General features: G+C 64.3%; 9 protein-coding genes across 9 annotated transcripts in view; 4 read left to right on the top strand and 5 right to left on the bottom strand.

Moving 5' to 3' along the window:
• The first annotated feature begins 72 nt into the window (after positions 1–72).
• Positions 73–1,307, top strand: AMSG_04235 (uncharacterized protein). The gene is made up of 2 exons (XM_013903562.1): positions 73–195; positions 694–1,307. Exons 1-2 carry the CDS (start codon positions 145–147, stop codon positions 1,300–1,302), a joined length of 660 nt encoding a protein of 219 aa, XP_013759016.1. The 5' UTR covers positions 73–144; the 3' UTR covers positions 1,303–1,307.
• A 28-nt stretch (positions 1,308–1,335) lies between these two features.
• AMSG_04234 (uncharacterized protein) lies at positions 1,336–2,154 on the bottom strand (the record flags this gene model as incomplete). The annotated part of the gene is made up of 1 exon (XM_013903561.1): positions 1,336–2,154. One exon carries the CDS (start codon positions 2,152–2,154, stop codon positions 1,336–1,338), a length of 819 nt encoding a protein of 272 aa, XP_013759015.1.
• Positions 2,155–2,443: 289 nt separating this feature from the next.
• Positions 2,444–2,959, bottom strand: AMSG_04233 (uncharacterized protein; the record flags this gene model as incomplete). Its single annotated transcript, XM_013903560.1, has 1 exon — positions 2,444–2,959. The coding sequence occupies exon 1, from the start codon at positions 2,945–2,947 to the stop codon at positions 2,444–2,446; it is 504 nt and encodes a 167-aa protein (XP_013759014.1). The 5' UTR covers positions 2,948–2,959.
• A 167-nt stretch (positions 2,960–3,126) lies between these two features.
• On the top strand, positions 3,127–6,145 carry AMSG_11799 (uncharacterized protein; the record flags this gene model as incomplete). Its single annotated transcript, XM_013903663.1, has 3 exons — positions 3,127–4,573; positions 4,612–5,975; positions 6,137–6,145. 3 exons carry the CDS (start codon positions 3,127–3,129, stop codon positions 6,143–6,145), a joined length of 2,820 nt encoding a protein of 939 aa, XP_013759117.1.
• A 44-nt stretch (positions 6,146–6,189) lies between these two features.
• On the top strand, positions 6,190–7,193 carry AMSG_11798 (uncharacterized protein; the record flags this gene model as incomplete). The annotated part of the gene is made up of 2 exons (XM_013903662.1): positions 6,190–6,393; positions 6,579–7,193. 2 exons carry the CDS (start codon positions 6,190–6,192, stop codon positions 7,191–7,193), a joined length of 819 nt encoding a protein of 272 aa, XP_013759116.1.
• A 15-nt stretch (positions 7,194–7,208) lies between these two features.
• AMSG_04231 (V-type proton ATPase proteolipid subunit) lies at positions 7,209–8,067 on the bottom strand. Its single transcript, XM_013903559.1, has 2 exons — positions 7,916–8,067; positions 7,209–7,660 (listed from the first exon to the last, which is right to left on the bottom strand). Exons 1-2 carry the CDS (start codon positions 7,998–8,000, stop codon positions 7,230–7,232), a joined length of 516 nt encoding a protein of 171 aa, XP_013759013.1. The 5' UTR covers positions 8,001–8,067; the 3' UTR covers positions 7,209–7,229.
• Positions 8,068–8,531: 464 nt separating this feature from the next.
• AMSG_04230 (serine/threonine protein kinase) lies at positions 8,532–10,828 on the top strand (the record flags this gene model as incomplete). Its single annotated transcript, XM_013903558.1, has 2 exons — positions 8,532–8,562; positions 8,736–10,828. 2 exons carry the CDS (start codon positions 8,532–8,534, stop codon positions 10,826–10,828), a joined length of 2,124 nt encoding a protein of 707 aa, XP_013759012.1.
• Positions 10,516–11,716, bottom strand: AMSG_04229 (uncharacterized protein). Its single transcript, XM_013903557.1, has one exon. It carries the CDS (start codon positions 11,646–11,648, stop codon positions 10,884–10,886), a length of 765 nt encoding a protein of 254 aa, XP_013759011.1. The 5' UTR covers positions 11,649–11,716; the 3' UTR covers positions 10,516–10,883.
• A 1,048-nt stretch (positions 11,717–12,764) lies between these two features.
• AMSG_04228 (uncharacterized protein) overlaps positions 12,765–14,030 on the bottom strand; it is a 1,510-nt gene continuing 244 nt past the window's right edge. The window contains exon 2 of the mRNA XM_013903556.1: positions 12,765–13,669. Coding sequence (XP_013759010.1) covers positions 12,848–13,669 — 822 coding nt within the window. The 3' untranslated portion in view covers positions 12,765–12,847. The remainder of the gene's footprint in view (positions 13,670–14,030) is intronic.

The following is a 14,030-nucleotide window of genomic DNA, read 5'->3' as shown; positions in this document are numbered from 1 at the left end:
TCTTTGGTTTTCTTCCTTGTTTGCCCGATGCAACGGTTGGTGTGGTAGTTTTCGGTGAGTGGGAACGCCACTTCTCCGACCGCTTGCTTGCCCGTCCTCCTCCTCTTTCACCACCTACCCTCAGCCCAAGGGACAAACTCGGTAATGGGGCGAGCTGCGCCTGGGGCTTCAGACGGCATGACCTCGCCGGCAAACGTACGTTGGGTTTAGAGGCTAGTAGGCCTTGTTGCGATTTTTTAGAGTGGCTATAGCCCGGCTTGTGTCCTTGGGAGGGGGGGGCAGGGGGGGGGGAGAGGGGGGCTCCACCGCTGCTGGCTGGCTGTGGGTGTCGGACGCGTCGTGACCAAAGTTCGCGAATGTCAAGGTATCGAACGATTAGTTATGGTGGTGGGAGGCAAGCTTCCCCGGTTTTTGGGTTTCTTGCGAAGGCTTGCTCCGCGTTCTTAGGAGATGGCGCTGGTCATTGCCGGCCTAGACTCTGTCGGTAGTGGGTAGGAGAGGCGGGATGGAGGGCGGGAGGGGGTGCATGGGCGGTTGACCGCGGCCGGGGAGCGCGGGTGGCGGTGGCGCGACGTGGCGGGAACGATGGCGCGAGATGGCGCGGATATTTTTTTTGGCGCTTGCGGGAAAACCCGCGGGTGGGTGCGGGCGGCGCGACTCACAGCCGCAACCGTGGGGGTGGAGAACGCGCAGATGCTGGACGAAAAGTGCTGGCGATACATCTTCAAGTTTCTGGACACCGAGTCGCTGTCCAAGGTTGCACAGACGTGCCACAAGTGGTACGACTATGCGCAGTTCCCCGGGCTGTGGCAGTCTGTGGAGCTGATGCTGGCCAAGGCCTTGGTGGTGGACGAGTCGCTGCAGGTGCTGGGGCCGAAGCTCGAGCTGGCCAAGGACGTGTCGTTCCTCTCGTGCCGGCGGCTGACGGCGGACGGACTCATCTCGGCAGCCCCGTTCCTCAAGAACGTGGAGACGCTCAACATCGGCGGTGTGTGGAACACCACCGATGCGGCCCTGGCCAAGGTCCTCGTCCACACGCCGAAGCTCAAGTCGCTCTTCCTCGGAGGCTGTCATCTGCTTACCGATGCCTCCCTGGTTTCTGTCGCCAAGCACTGCCCTGCGCTCGAGCACCTCTCGCTTCGCTTCCTGTGGAACGTCACGCCTGCAGGCATCACAGCCCTCCTCCACGCCCTGCCCTCGCTCAAGTCGCTCGACGTGACGTACATTGATGCCGTCGACGATGCCGCTGTCGAGGCCATCAGCGTCGAGTTCCGCTCTGTCGAGCTCATAACATCTAGCTAATTGTGTTCATTTGGGTTGTACACCGTTCTTGTGTTAGGCGAGCCACCACGTGAACCAGCGGCCGAGCGGGACAATGTTGTAATAGGCATCGGCATTGGCTCCAAAGTGATGGGCGTGGTGGTCGGCGGCAAGGCGGGCGCCCTCGCGAGAGAGAACAAGCCAGCGAAGCCACCACGGCGTCGCCGCCGCCCGCAGCTTGGGCCGCAAGTGCAGGTACTTGTGATATCCGCACGATGATGCGGCGTACCAGCATGCAGGCAGCCAGAACAGCGTCATCAGCGCCGCCACTCCGGCTGCTGATGTTCCGGCCCACGCGTACCATCCACCCAGCACGGCGCCGACCAGCGGCATCGGCGTTGCCAGCAGTGTCGACGTATGAGCGGCAATGCCAAACGAGAAGCACTCCATGCCGTAGCTCGAGTAGTACAGCGCCGCCGCGTGGCCGGCGCCGTGCACATTGTCGGCTTCAGCCGCAAGATCGGCCGGCGGCATGCCGGTCGTCGCCACCTCGGCAGGCGCGCGCCGTGCGTGGTCGTGGTGGACAACCCAGTGGTGGACGTAGCCGGCGCGGAGCCAGCCGTGGACGCCGTCCACCACTGGCTGCAGAAAAGCGATGGCCCCGGCGAGCGCCGGTGGCCGCTTGGCCTTGATCCATGCCCAATGGCCATGATACACGTTGCGATGGACTACAGTCTCGCCCACAGACACCGCCACGTGGCCGAGGAGGACGGCCGAGACCGCCGCCGCCCACACGGATGTCCCGGCTACCGCCGCAAGGCCGAGCGCCAGACTCAGCCACACCAGCCCCGCCACAGCCTCTTCACGCTTCCCCCATGTCGACACATGCTTCATTTGCCAAACTGCCAGGCCTGGAGCCGAGCGAGCCGTGTTGTCTGCTTCCGTTCGGGCCTGTGGTTGTCGAGGTGTCACCGCGTGCGCGTCACGTGGTGGTGGAGCCAGACGCGGCGGAGGGGAAGGGAGAGGGCATGATGCGCGATGGCGCAGCAGCTACTGCCACCATTCCGGTTCTTTACAAACTACTGCAGCACGTGGCGCTTGATAGGCGTGAGCGGGCGGCGGCTTCTGGCTGCGATCGGTCAAGTCTGATCGGATGCCTGATCGGCTACAAGCCGCCCGGCTGCTACTCGGGGAACGGCGTGAGCTTCGATTGCTCGCTAAAGGAGGCGGCTAGGTCCGGGAGGACGTTCGACGCCAAGGCGCGGGCACCGATCCACTCCCCGTCCCATTCGCCATCGCTGTAGATGGTGATGACGTCTGGACTCAGGGTGCGGAGGATGAGGAGCGTGGCGCACACCACGACGTCGTACGGGCGCCATTGGGTCTTGACAAAGCCGGCGTGCGGCATGGGGCCAAAGGCATGCGTGTTTGACACATCATGACGGATGACAAGCGTCTCAAAGTCGTCTGGTTCGGCACCATTGATCACGATCGCATCATCATCAACCCGAGTCTCGTTGGAGAGCGCAACCGGTGAATTCTCCAAGACTCTCCCCACAGCCTCCACAATGGCCGCCCAAGCCTCATCCGAGAACCCTTCATCCGACGCAAAGCTCCAATAGTGCGTGTAGCCCATGTTCCTCCCGCAAACAGGGTGGCAACAAGTGTTTGCAGCCAGCCTCCCCATCCTCCATCCCCCCCCCCCCCCCCCCGTCAATCCTGCAGTGTGCAGCATGTTGCAGCCCCCCCTCTCCTCTCCCTCGCACTTTTGGAACAAAAACTGTCGCCACAAAAGAAGCCCAATTCTCTGCCCTCCCTACCCTTCCCCTGCCCCTGCCCCCTGCCCCTTCCCCCCATCTCTCTAGCATGTCGGCATCGAAACCTTCTCAGACCATCCTGCAAGCGGGACAGCGGTGGGAGGGGACGCTTGTTGTGCCAGGTTTCACACCGTCGCCTTATGTGATTGACCTGGTCTCGTCGACAGCAGGGAGGCACTATGCGTATGGACAAGCTGAGTATGTGGTGGTCGGCGAGGAGGCTGGTGCTGGCGATGGGCGTGTGGTTGCGACGATTGCCGACTCGGAGACAGCGTGCTCTGGCCATATCTTCACCGATACGTGTGGCCGCACTGTGTGGCGCGGATCGGTAGTTCAGGCAGAGTTCCCGGCTGGCGGCTCGTTTGAGTTGGTTCTTGTCGGAGAGCCCGATCGTGCCGCGGCGGTTGTCGATCTCAACGAGGCAGCCGGTATGAGCGTCGACGAGCTGGGCGGCAAGGGTCTACGATGCGTCGAGCTGAGCGCTGTTGGTGTGCCGGTCCCACTCGGGTGCGTTGTCACCGCCTCGGCCTATCAGGCCCACATGGCCTCGCCAGAGCTGGCGAAACTCCGCGCTGCTGCCAAAGCCAAGCTCGGCGCGCGGCTGGCGTCGTCGAAGGAGGCGCTGGAGGCGCTTCAGGCCGCGATTGTGGCGCATCCTCTGGATCCTGCCGTTGCAGCCGCGGTGGGCGAGTGGATTGCCGGCGCTGGCGGTGACAGCCTGCTGGCGTCGGGCGTGGCGGTCCGGTCGTCGGGCGTGGGCGAGGATGGCGCGTCGGCGTCGCACGCCGGCATCTACGAGACCTATCTCAATGTCAAGACCGTCGACGGCGTGCTTGTTGCCATCAAGAAGGCATGGGCATCGGCCTGGCACCCGCGCGCCTTTGCCTACCACAGGACCCGCGAGGCCAAGGTCGCGGCCGCGGACGCCACGTCGATGGCTGTGGTTGTCATGACCATGGTCCCTGCTGCGGCAGCCGGCGTGCTCTTCACCGTCGATCCGATGAACGCCGCTGCGCCGCGGGCCCGGATCGAAGCTGTGTGGGGTCTTGGCGAGTCGCTGGTCTCGGCCTCGGTCACTCCAGCCTCGTTTGTCTTCGACTGGCTCCTTGGCAAGGTTGTCGAGTCTGAGCTAGGCGCTCAAGTCGACGGCGTTTTTGCCGTCGCTGCCGGCGGGACCGAGGTCCGCAATGTGTCTGGTCAGGGCCCTCCGCTGACCGAGGCGCAGGTTTGCGAGCTGGTCCAGCTTGGCCTCAACGTCGCCAAACACTACGGCCGACCGCAGGACATCGAGTGGGCGCTACAGTCGAGCGGCGCGCTGGTGGTTCTGCAGACTCGGCCGATTACCACCCTCTCGTCGGCGACGGCAGTGACTGGCGGCAATTGGTATCCGTTTCTCTTCGACTATCTCGGCTTGCTCACTCAAAGCCTCCAGGGCGACGCCCACTCGCGGCTCCTCCTCACCTGGGGCTCGCAGCTTCTCGGCTGGGCTGCACCTCGTGACCTCTACAAACTGTCGCCCAGCCTGGCGCCGAAGATCATTCGTTTGGGCAGGTCTACGCCCGCCACGGGCTCTATGCTCAGCTCGAGAACGCCGGCGTTTTGGACACCGTCCGTGATCAGACCCATGTAGAGATCCAGGCCTGGCTCGACGCCGCTTCGGCGGCCGATGGCGACCTGCCGTGGGCTCGCGGCCTCGCCACTGACGAGCTGGTTGCCGCCGGCCTTGCCCACACCTGCGCCGTAGTGGCACGGCTCCTTCCGCTCTACATTACCGTCGGCTCGTGGTCGTGGGCATCAGGCCTCCTTGCCGGGCATGTACTCGCACAGTTGCGTGAGGAGCTTGGTGATGCCCCCGCCCAGGCATACCTGGCAGCCATTCCATCAGTGACCGGCGGCGCGTTGGCCGCGCTCCGCTCGCTGGGTGCAGACCTCGCGGCCGCGGTGGCACCGGCCGAGCTTGAGGCGTTGGTCGCCTCGCCGTCGGCACTGCTCACTCATCCGGCGTCAGCCAAGCCACTAAGCGACATCCTCGCTCGCTTTGCATGGATGAGCGACGACGACCAGGACCTGGGTTCGGACACTCACTGGGGAGACCATCCTCAGCGTGCACTCGACGCGCTGGCGTCGATGTTGACCGACGAGCCGCCGGCGGCGGCACCAAAGCCGGAGCCGACGCCCGTTTTTGGCGACAACTCACTCGCGAGCGCGCTTGCTGTCTACGTCCGGCTCAAGGAAGAGATCCACGTTGCGACGTCCGAGGTCGGGTATGCGGTGTTCAAGGCTGCGCGCGCGCTCGGCGCGCTCTGGGTCAATGCCGGGCTCCTGGAAACTGCTGACGATGTCTTTGAGCTTCCTGCCTCGCTCCTGGCTAAGATGGTGAGCGTCCACGACTCTGCGCCGCCGCCGGTCTGGGACGCCCTTGTCGGCAACGCGCAGGCGCATGTGACGAGCGCAAAGATGTTCCAGCGAGTTCCGCGACCGTCGTGGCTCATGCCCAATACCGACATGCTCGGCCAGAGCAGCGCCGGTGGCGCAAGCGCGGCAGACGGGCCGCATGCCGGCGGCGCGGGCCTTATCTCTGGGCGCGGGCTTGCCGGCGGGCGCGCGTCCGGCCGGGCCTTTGTCGCCCGCGACCTGGACGCGGCACAAGCTCTGCCGCACGGTGCCATCTTGGTCACTGCACGGACGACAGCGGGATGGACGCCGCTCTTTTCGCGGCTAGCCGGCGTGGTGGTCGAGGTCGGTGGCCTCCTTTCGCACACCGCCATCGTCGCTCGCGAGATGGGGCTTCCAGTTGTGTGCATTCCCGATGCCATGGCGCGGCTCGCCACCGATGACGTCGTTGTTGTCGACGGCTCGGGCGGTGCTGTCATGGTGGTGCCGCCAGACTCGGTCCCCGTTACTCCTGGTGGCTCGATCGACGGCTCGCAGCTCGCCTTTCCCCAACCGCTGTCTAGCATGTCATTGAAGAGCTGTGTCTGTCGGTGGGTAGTCTCCGCCGTCGCCCTGGGCCACTTGTCGCCGGTACCCCTCGTGCGTCATGTGGTGGGGATGGATAGCGGCGATGATGGTGGCAGCGAGCACTGCGGTGCTGTGTGTGATCAAGGGCCCGATGGCCATTCTCTTCCCCATCGGCTACTGGCTGTACACCTCGAACCCGCTCGGCCTGTGGCTCTTCCGCTACACCCATCCTGAGCTGGCGACCGAGGCACCACGGGCACCGTGTGCAGAGCGGGCTGCGGTGGTGCTGGGCAAGGGTGTGCGAGTCGAGATTGTGCCTGTTCTTAACGACAACTACTGCTACGTGGTCGTCGACGTGGCTGCGGGGCGGGCGTTCTTGTCGACCCCGCCCACGGCCGCTACGCCGCCCGCATCCTTGACGAACTCGGCCTTGCCTGCGCCGGCATCCTTACCACCCACCATCACTGGGACCATGCCGGCGGCAACGCAGACGTTGTCGCTGCGCTTGCCCCCGCCGCTCCTCCGGTCTACGCCGGCGAGCCAGCCGTCGGCCGCACCCATCGCGCCGTGCCCGGCCAGCGCATTGCCCTCACTCCCGGCTTTACCGTCGACGTCATCTCGGTCCCGTGCCACACTACCGGCCACGTGGCCTACCACATCGTACCGACGGCAGGTGACAGTGCACCCAGTGCCGTCTTTACCGGTGATGTGCTGTTTGCTGGTGGCGTCGGTCACTTCTTCGAGGGCTCGGCCGCGGTGATGCTGACCTCGCTCGACGCGTTGGCGAGCCTGCCGCGCGACGCCCTCGTCTTTCCCGGCCACGAGTACACGGTCTCCAATCTGCGATTTGGGTTGAGCATTCTGCCGTCGTCAGAGGCGGTGGTCACATCGCTCGCCGCGGCTCAGGCCGCCCGCGCCGTCGGCCACCCGGCTGTGCCGACCAGTATTGGCGCCGAGCGCGAGCACAATGTCTTTCTCCGCACCGACGACGAAGCTGTGGCGCAGAGCGTCATCGCCTGGGCTGCCCGCCAGTCGTCGCCGAGGGTAGCACAGCTTGCGGGTGTGGCTCGCGCGCAAGGCCATGGTGCGTCGCGCGGCCAGCGCCGCGCAGCCATCCTCGCGCTACTCCGCGCGGCCAAGGACGCGTTCCGGTAGCCAGAGCAAGGCTGAGGCTAGGCTTGTGTGGCTTTATCAGTTTGAGGTGACGCACTTGAACGAGCCAGTCTGCGGCTTCTGGCCGCCCATGACAATGGCGACAATGAGGCCGTAAAGGCCGAGCGCCTCAGCGAAAATGAGGATGAGGATGAGGGTGACGTAGACGCGCGGCTGCTGGGCAAAAGCGCGGACGCCCGAGTCACCGACGATGCCGATGCACATGCCCGAGGCGAGGCCGGCAAGGCCGACAGCGAGGCCGGCGCCAAGGTCAATGTAGCCCGACGCGTCCGGGTACGTCGCCGGCTTCATCGAGGTCGAGATGATGATCGAGACAATGAGGCCGTAAATACCGACAATACCGGCCATGACCACCGGAATGATCGACCGCATGATCAGCTCGGGCTTGAGCACACCAACAGCCGAGATCCCGATCGACGACTTGGCGGTGCCGTAGGCAGCGCCGAGGCCTACACCCACCACACCACACAGCCCGTGAGTAACCCCCCCCTCACCCTCTCCCACCTTTCCACCCCCACCCTCTCTATCCTCCCACCCTCTCTTGCTCCTCCTCCTCTTCCTCCTCCTCTATTTCCCCCCACCCCCGCACCCTGGACTGGCTTCAAAAAATCTGCTACCATAAGCCGCCCGGCCTTCGTCAGGGCAACGCAAGTCACACGCCTAGTGGACCCCCCCTCACCAACGCTCCCCCTCTACACACGTACAGCCGAGCGAAATGGCGGCAGCAGCTCCCATGGAGCCAAAGAAGGGGGCGGAAGGATCGCAGGCAATCTCAGGAAGGGAGGCCATGCTTGTCTGTGAAGGGTTGAGAGAAGAGCTTGGTGTGTCTGCTGTGGTCGGGAGAAGGGCGTGAGGTGTGTCGCTGACTGTGGCTGTGGCTGTGTGACCGTGTGACCGAACCAATACCAATCAAGGTGAGCGTTGGTTCACTGGCGAGCCTTCCGAACTCGCCAGACTCCCAGCAGCACTGACCTGCCGACCGTCCACCGCACACCGCCACCACCAGCGCCACTTCCAGCGCCACCACTGCACCCACTAACCTCCTCCCCTTCCCCCCACCCTACCCCACCCCCCTCCCCTCCCTTACCTCCATGGCAAGTGCCGAGAACGGGCCTGACAGCGGCGACAAGCGAGTCCGTGGCAGGAGCCAGGGCCAGGCTGCAGGCACGCCGGCTGCTGGCACTGCAGGTCCTGGCGTGGCAGATAGCACCCCGCCAGCTCCTGCTGCTCCTGCTCCTGCTCCTGCTGCTGGTGGTGGTTCTGGCGGCGCTGTTGCTGCTGCTCCTGCTGCTCCTCCTGCTGCAGGGGGCAGTGTAGGCCATGACCAGCTCGGTCTTCCGCTGCAGACCTCGTATGTCCGCAGACATACTGGCGACCAGCCCTCGCCGCACGCCCACCCGCGGTTCTCCCACTCCATCGGGGTCTTTGACGACGAGTTTCCGCCCGCAACTCCCCCTGTTGCTGCGCATGCTTCCGATGCGACGCCATCGAATCACGCAACGTTGGGCTCGGGCTCGGGCACAGGCGCTGGCGCTGTTGCTGGTGGCGGCGCAGGTGCTAGCGCTGGTGTCAACTCGTCCGGATCTGGCTCGTCAAACACCTCGTGCAGCTCATCGGCTGACTCGGTCTCCACCTCGGACGCCGGCGAAGAGTCAGATGGGCGGTCCGAGGCGACTACGTCGTCGATGTGCACCACGTCGACAAGCGTGAGCATGGCGCGGCGCGGGCGTGGCGAGTCGGCGTCCGAGCCCAAGCTCAACGTTGGGACCCGAGTCGACGGCTCGTCGCACGAGCTGGTGTACATCATGATTCTCGGCATCCGCACGGTTGTCTCGCGAGCTGCTACGGTGGTTGTCCGCAACGGCGGTGTGGTGGAAGAGCCGACGGCGGCGTCGTCCAAGCTCGTCCATCGGTGGAACTTTCTTCACGACGGGACCGAGCGGACGCCGGCGCACAAGCACTCGGACTTTAAGTTCCAGGACTACGCTCCGGTCACCTTTCGCGCCATCCGGTCGCTCTTTCTTGACGAGGATGTGTACCTCATGTCGCTCACCGACGACTACGTCCTCACCGAGCTGTCGTCGCCGGGCAAGTCGGGTGCATACCTGTACTTTTCCAACGACCTCCGGTTTGTTATCAAGACCATCACGCTCACGGAAGCCAAGCTCCTTCGGTCAATTCTGTACGAGTACTATCTGTACCTCAAGGAGAACCCCAACACGCTGCTCTCCAAGTTCTACGGTCTCCACCGGGTCAAGCCGCACAAGGGCAAAAAGACGTACTTTGTCATTATGGAAAACGTCTTCCCGCCCGACCTCGACATCCACCGCAAGTACGACCTCAAGGGCTCAACATGGGGCCGGACCGTCGGCGCCGCCAAGGTTGACAAGGAGTCGTCGACGCTCAAGGACCTCGACTTTCTCTCGCGCAAGGCCTCGCTCCTCCTCGGCCCGCATAAGCGGGCGGCATTCCTGGATCAGGTCCGCCGCGACGTCGAGTACCTGACCTCAATCGGCGTGATGGACTATTCGCTGCTGGTCGGCGTCCACGACCTCAACATCTCCAACTCGCAGTTTCTCCGCGCCACCAATCTCTCGGTGGTCAAGCCAATCGCGCCCGAGCTCGCCTCGCGCGACGACATTGTCAACGCCAACCTTCGCAAAAAGTACCGGAGGCAGGCTAAGCAGGCGCTTGTCAAGCGGCCCGTGGCACTGACGCCGCTGGCCCAGGCCGGCGAGCCGACCACCCACCTCGTCGCCTCGTCCATCAAGGTCTCGCTCTTTGCTGCTGACCAGGGCGGCTTTGCCTCGACCGGAACAGAGAACGAGCCGCTCAACGAGGTCTACTTTTTGGGCATCATCGACTTTCTGCAAAAGTACAACGCCAAGAAAAAGCTCGAGAACCGCTACAAGTCGCTCCGCTTTGACAAGGACACCATCTCCGCCGTCCCGCCCGACCAGTACGCCCGCCGCTTCTTTGAGTTTATCGAGGCCAACACTGGCGTGCCCGACGACTACTTTGCTCACTCGACAGACGTCCACTTTCCGGCGGGCTTTACCATCGACGAGGCCACCGACTCGGTCGTCCGCCTCGACGCTGCGGGCAAGGTCATTGCCCGCGGAAACTTTCCGCTCTACCTCTCGCCGTTTGACACCAACAGGCTGTATGGCAAGGGCGCGACCGGCGACGACGACGCCTTTGACCCGAACCATCCCACTCACCTTGCCCTCTCGCTCGCCACCGTCACAGACACCGCCACCGATGGCGAGTACCTCGGCGCCGGCATGGCTTCCATGGCCGTCTCCGGCACCGGCGGGCCCGCCGACGACTTTATCACTATCGACGACACGCACGACGCTGACGCCGACGACGACGGGTCGTCCAAGCCGCGCACCTCGTCGGCAAACAAGCGCTCTGACGACGCCACCTCGTGCGGGCCTGTGACGGACACCCGCGATGGCGGCTCGACCTCTGAAGGCGTGAGCTCGGCGGCCCTCGATCCGAGCGCCGACGGCCACACCGCCGCCACCGACGACGACGACGACGATGACGATGACGACATCTCCATCACCACCACATCGAGCTCGTACTACACCTCGACGTCTGACGACGACTGAGGCTCCGCCAGCGCGGTCGCGTCTCCACATAAACCGTTGCTCCTTGGCCTTCCAATCAGCTGGACGACTCTTGCGACGGCGAGGCAATGACCGAGACGCTCGCGGGCGCATACACACGCTTTAGATAGACCGTTACGCCTTGTGCCTCCAGCCTTGTGCGCGTCACGTCGACAATGCGAAGAGACCGCGCCCTGCGTGCAAAGTGCCGCATCGACGAGAAGCCAACGCGCGACGCGCCCGACATCGAGAGCTCGACCAGGTTCGGCAACTCTGGGATAGTCCGGTGGATGGCCGAGTCCGAGACGTGCTCGCAACCGCGGATGCTGAGGCCACGGACCACCCGCCCCGCTCTCCGCAGAGTCCGCGCGAGCTGGAGATCCAGATGCGCCGCTGAGACCGTGAGCGCCACCCGGCGCCGGCCGGTGACCATCACCTGCACCGGCATCGCGCACGCATCACAATCGTCCGCGCCTCCCTCTGCCAACCATCCGTCCAGCGCTTGCAGTGCCAAAACGGCCGGATCAAGGGCGAGTTGCCCGCCGCCACCACCATCATCTTGGCCGTCACCATCGTCATCATTGTCGGCGTCGTCATCGTCGCTTGCCAAGTCATCAGCGAGCACTGGCCGGACAGGGATCTTGCTCTTTGACGGGCGGGCACCATCGGCATCTCCCCAAGCCTTGCGCTTCCTCCGCATGGCTGTGCCCAGCTCCCGTACGGCCTTCCCCGACATGGTCTCCGCCACATTGACCGAGCTCACCACCGGCACGGTCTCCATGTCGGCCAAGCCGTCGTCTGACTCGCGCCATGGCATGTCCATGTCGGACTCTGAGGATATCCCGTTGAGGAAGAGTGTCTGTCTGTGGGTACGTCTCGTTGCTGCAGAGGAGTGTCTCACCCCCTTCTCCCGTTCTCCCCTGCCTCTCCTCCTTCGCCCTCCGGAAGAATGTCCCCACAGTGGCGTCATCCAGTCCTTGCCGAGAAGGCAATTCCCCTCGAGGATACGTCTGCATCGGCATCTGACGGCGCCATCTAATTGCCTCAACCACGTCCATCACCACCACGCGCACACATATCCAGTCCATCCAGCTGTCGAGCCTTTTGGTGTTGGGGACGATGTCTGCGGAGATGGAGAGGACCACGCATCGAGTGTGCCCCCCCCCCCATTGCTCAATGGCCAGCCAACTGCAGGCGGACCGAGAATGCCAAGACAGACCCAAGAACCAGACTCGACTCACTCACTCTCTCGCTCACTCACTCTCTCGCTCACTCACTCTCTCGCTCACTCACTCTCTCGCTCACTCACTCTCTCGCTCACTCTCGCTCACAGACTCGGTTGATCTGTTGAGCGAACACCAGCTCTACCTCCTTCCTCTTCCGCTCGGCTCAGGTGAGGCAGGAGCTCGGCGGCTGAGCCAACTTAGGCGGACATGACGGACATGACGGACATGACGGACATGATGGACAGTGGTGGTTATGGCTGGATGCAGATCGAGAGCGAGGACGTCCGGAAGTTGAAGGCTGTCTTTGCAGGAGACTCGCTCTCAGCAGTTGTCTCGGCGCGATGGAGTTGGCCCCAGCGGTCGGCGTCGCCGCCGGCGTCTCGTTCGGCGTCGCCGCCGGCGTCTCGAGCGGTCGCAAGTTCAGCTTGGCTGCAGTCGAGACCGCCGCGTCCGCTGCTACCGTTGCACTCGCGTCCCCGCGCGCGCCCGGCTGTCCTGGGGGCGAGCGGGAATGCGGGACCAAGCACGCCACCACGACGCGGCGTAGGCTCGCGCAGGGGCGCGACCAGCGTGCTCAGCCTGCGAAAGACGCCGATGAGCGACGCTGGGTGTGTCTCGCCGAAGCTGCCGCGACTGGGGGCGGTGGAAAGGATTCATTCGACAACGTCTAATGCATTCGACGTCGACTCGCGCGCTTGCCGACCTCAGCGGCGGCGGTAGCGCGAGTTGCGGCGGCGGGCTGATGACTGCACCGGTAGCGCTGGCGAGAGCGCAGCGGCGACGCCGGCCGATGACATCATCTGCGAGCGATACGAGGCGGCGCGGGCTGACGATGACGGCGCAGGCGCGGGGTGCGTGCCGATGGCGTGTAGTATACGTCAGCAGGTGTGTGCAGACCGTCGGCCGCTGACGCCGACGGAGTGTGATATTCGCCCGTGTATGGCGTTGTCGCGGTCGGCGTCGAGGCATGACCGGCGTACCCGTACTCTTGGTCGTCACAGGCCGTCGATGCCCGTGGCGGCGTCGGCGGCGACGCCGGCGGCGTGTACGCTGACGCCGACGGGGTGGTCGACGGAGGCGGCACCGAGCCGCCGTACAGCTGGTACGAAGCTGTTGGGAGCACGGTGCTGTGGGAGCTCGTGAGCGACGACGGGGCGTGCTCACCCGAGTACAAGCCGGTGGAGGGGCCTGCGTTGGCAGCACTAGCCACAGCTACTGTCCGTGGTGGGTCAAAGTAGTCGTGGAAGACCACAAAGTTGTTGCTCTGCGGCGTGTACGAGCGCAGGCCGTAATGCTTGGCCAGGAACGACAAGAACTTGTCAGACGGGCGGTCGTAACCCATCCGCGCCGGCACTGCTCTGCAGTCGCTGAGCATGGTCTCGAACAGCGCGAGACCGATACCACGTCGCTGCATCGACTCGTGGACATAAAAATCGAGCGCACAAAGTGGCTCCATCTCCACGGTCCCACGGATACCGTCCATGATGAACAGCCGCTTGTGGCCGACCTTGAGCAAGCCAGCCACTCTCCGCTCCTCGGGCAGCATGTACAGGTAGAGAGTGTGGCTCGACGTCGCTAGCTTGTCGTAGCTGGTGATGACATGATTGAGCCCTTGCGCCTGCACGCCGCGCCAATCGGCCGTGGTCGCGTGTTGGTCGTGCCGCGCCGCGCAGCGTTGACCCGCCAGAGAGCATCGTCGGTTCGGTCAGTCCAAGGCCCCTTGCCGATACTCCCCCCCCCCCCCCCCCTTAAGGAAAGTGTGGTCATTACAAATGCCCCGGCTCCTGCGTCGCCCGTCGTGCATCCACGTTATGATGTCAGATCCCGAGCAAGACACCTACAACGCATTGGCAAGACCGGCTAGTTGAGCGTACAATCGCGAACCCAACGATGCACGTGAACGCCACACTTCCATGAACAGGCCGCAGCATGCGCACAGCGTCCCGACCAACAGCGCCGCCCGTCACGGAAAAAACTCC

The sequence above is a fragment of the Thecamonas trahens genome (genome assembly GCF_000142905.1).
Source record: "Thecamonas trahens ATCC 50062 unplaced genomic scaffold supercont1.17, whole genome shotgun sequence".
In the NCBI taxonomy this organism is placed as follows: Eukaryota; order Apusomonadida; family Apusomonadidae; genus Thecamonas; species Thecamonas trahens.
This window is presented reverse-complemented; position numbering and strand designations above follow the sequence as displayed.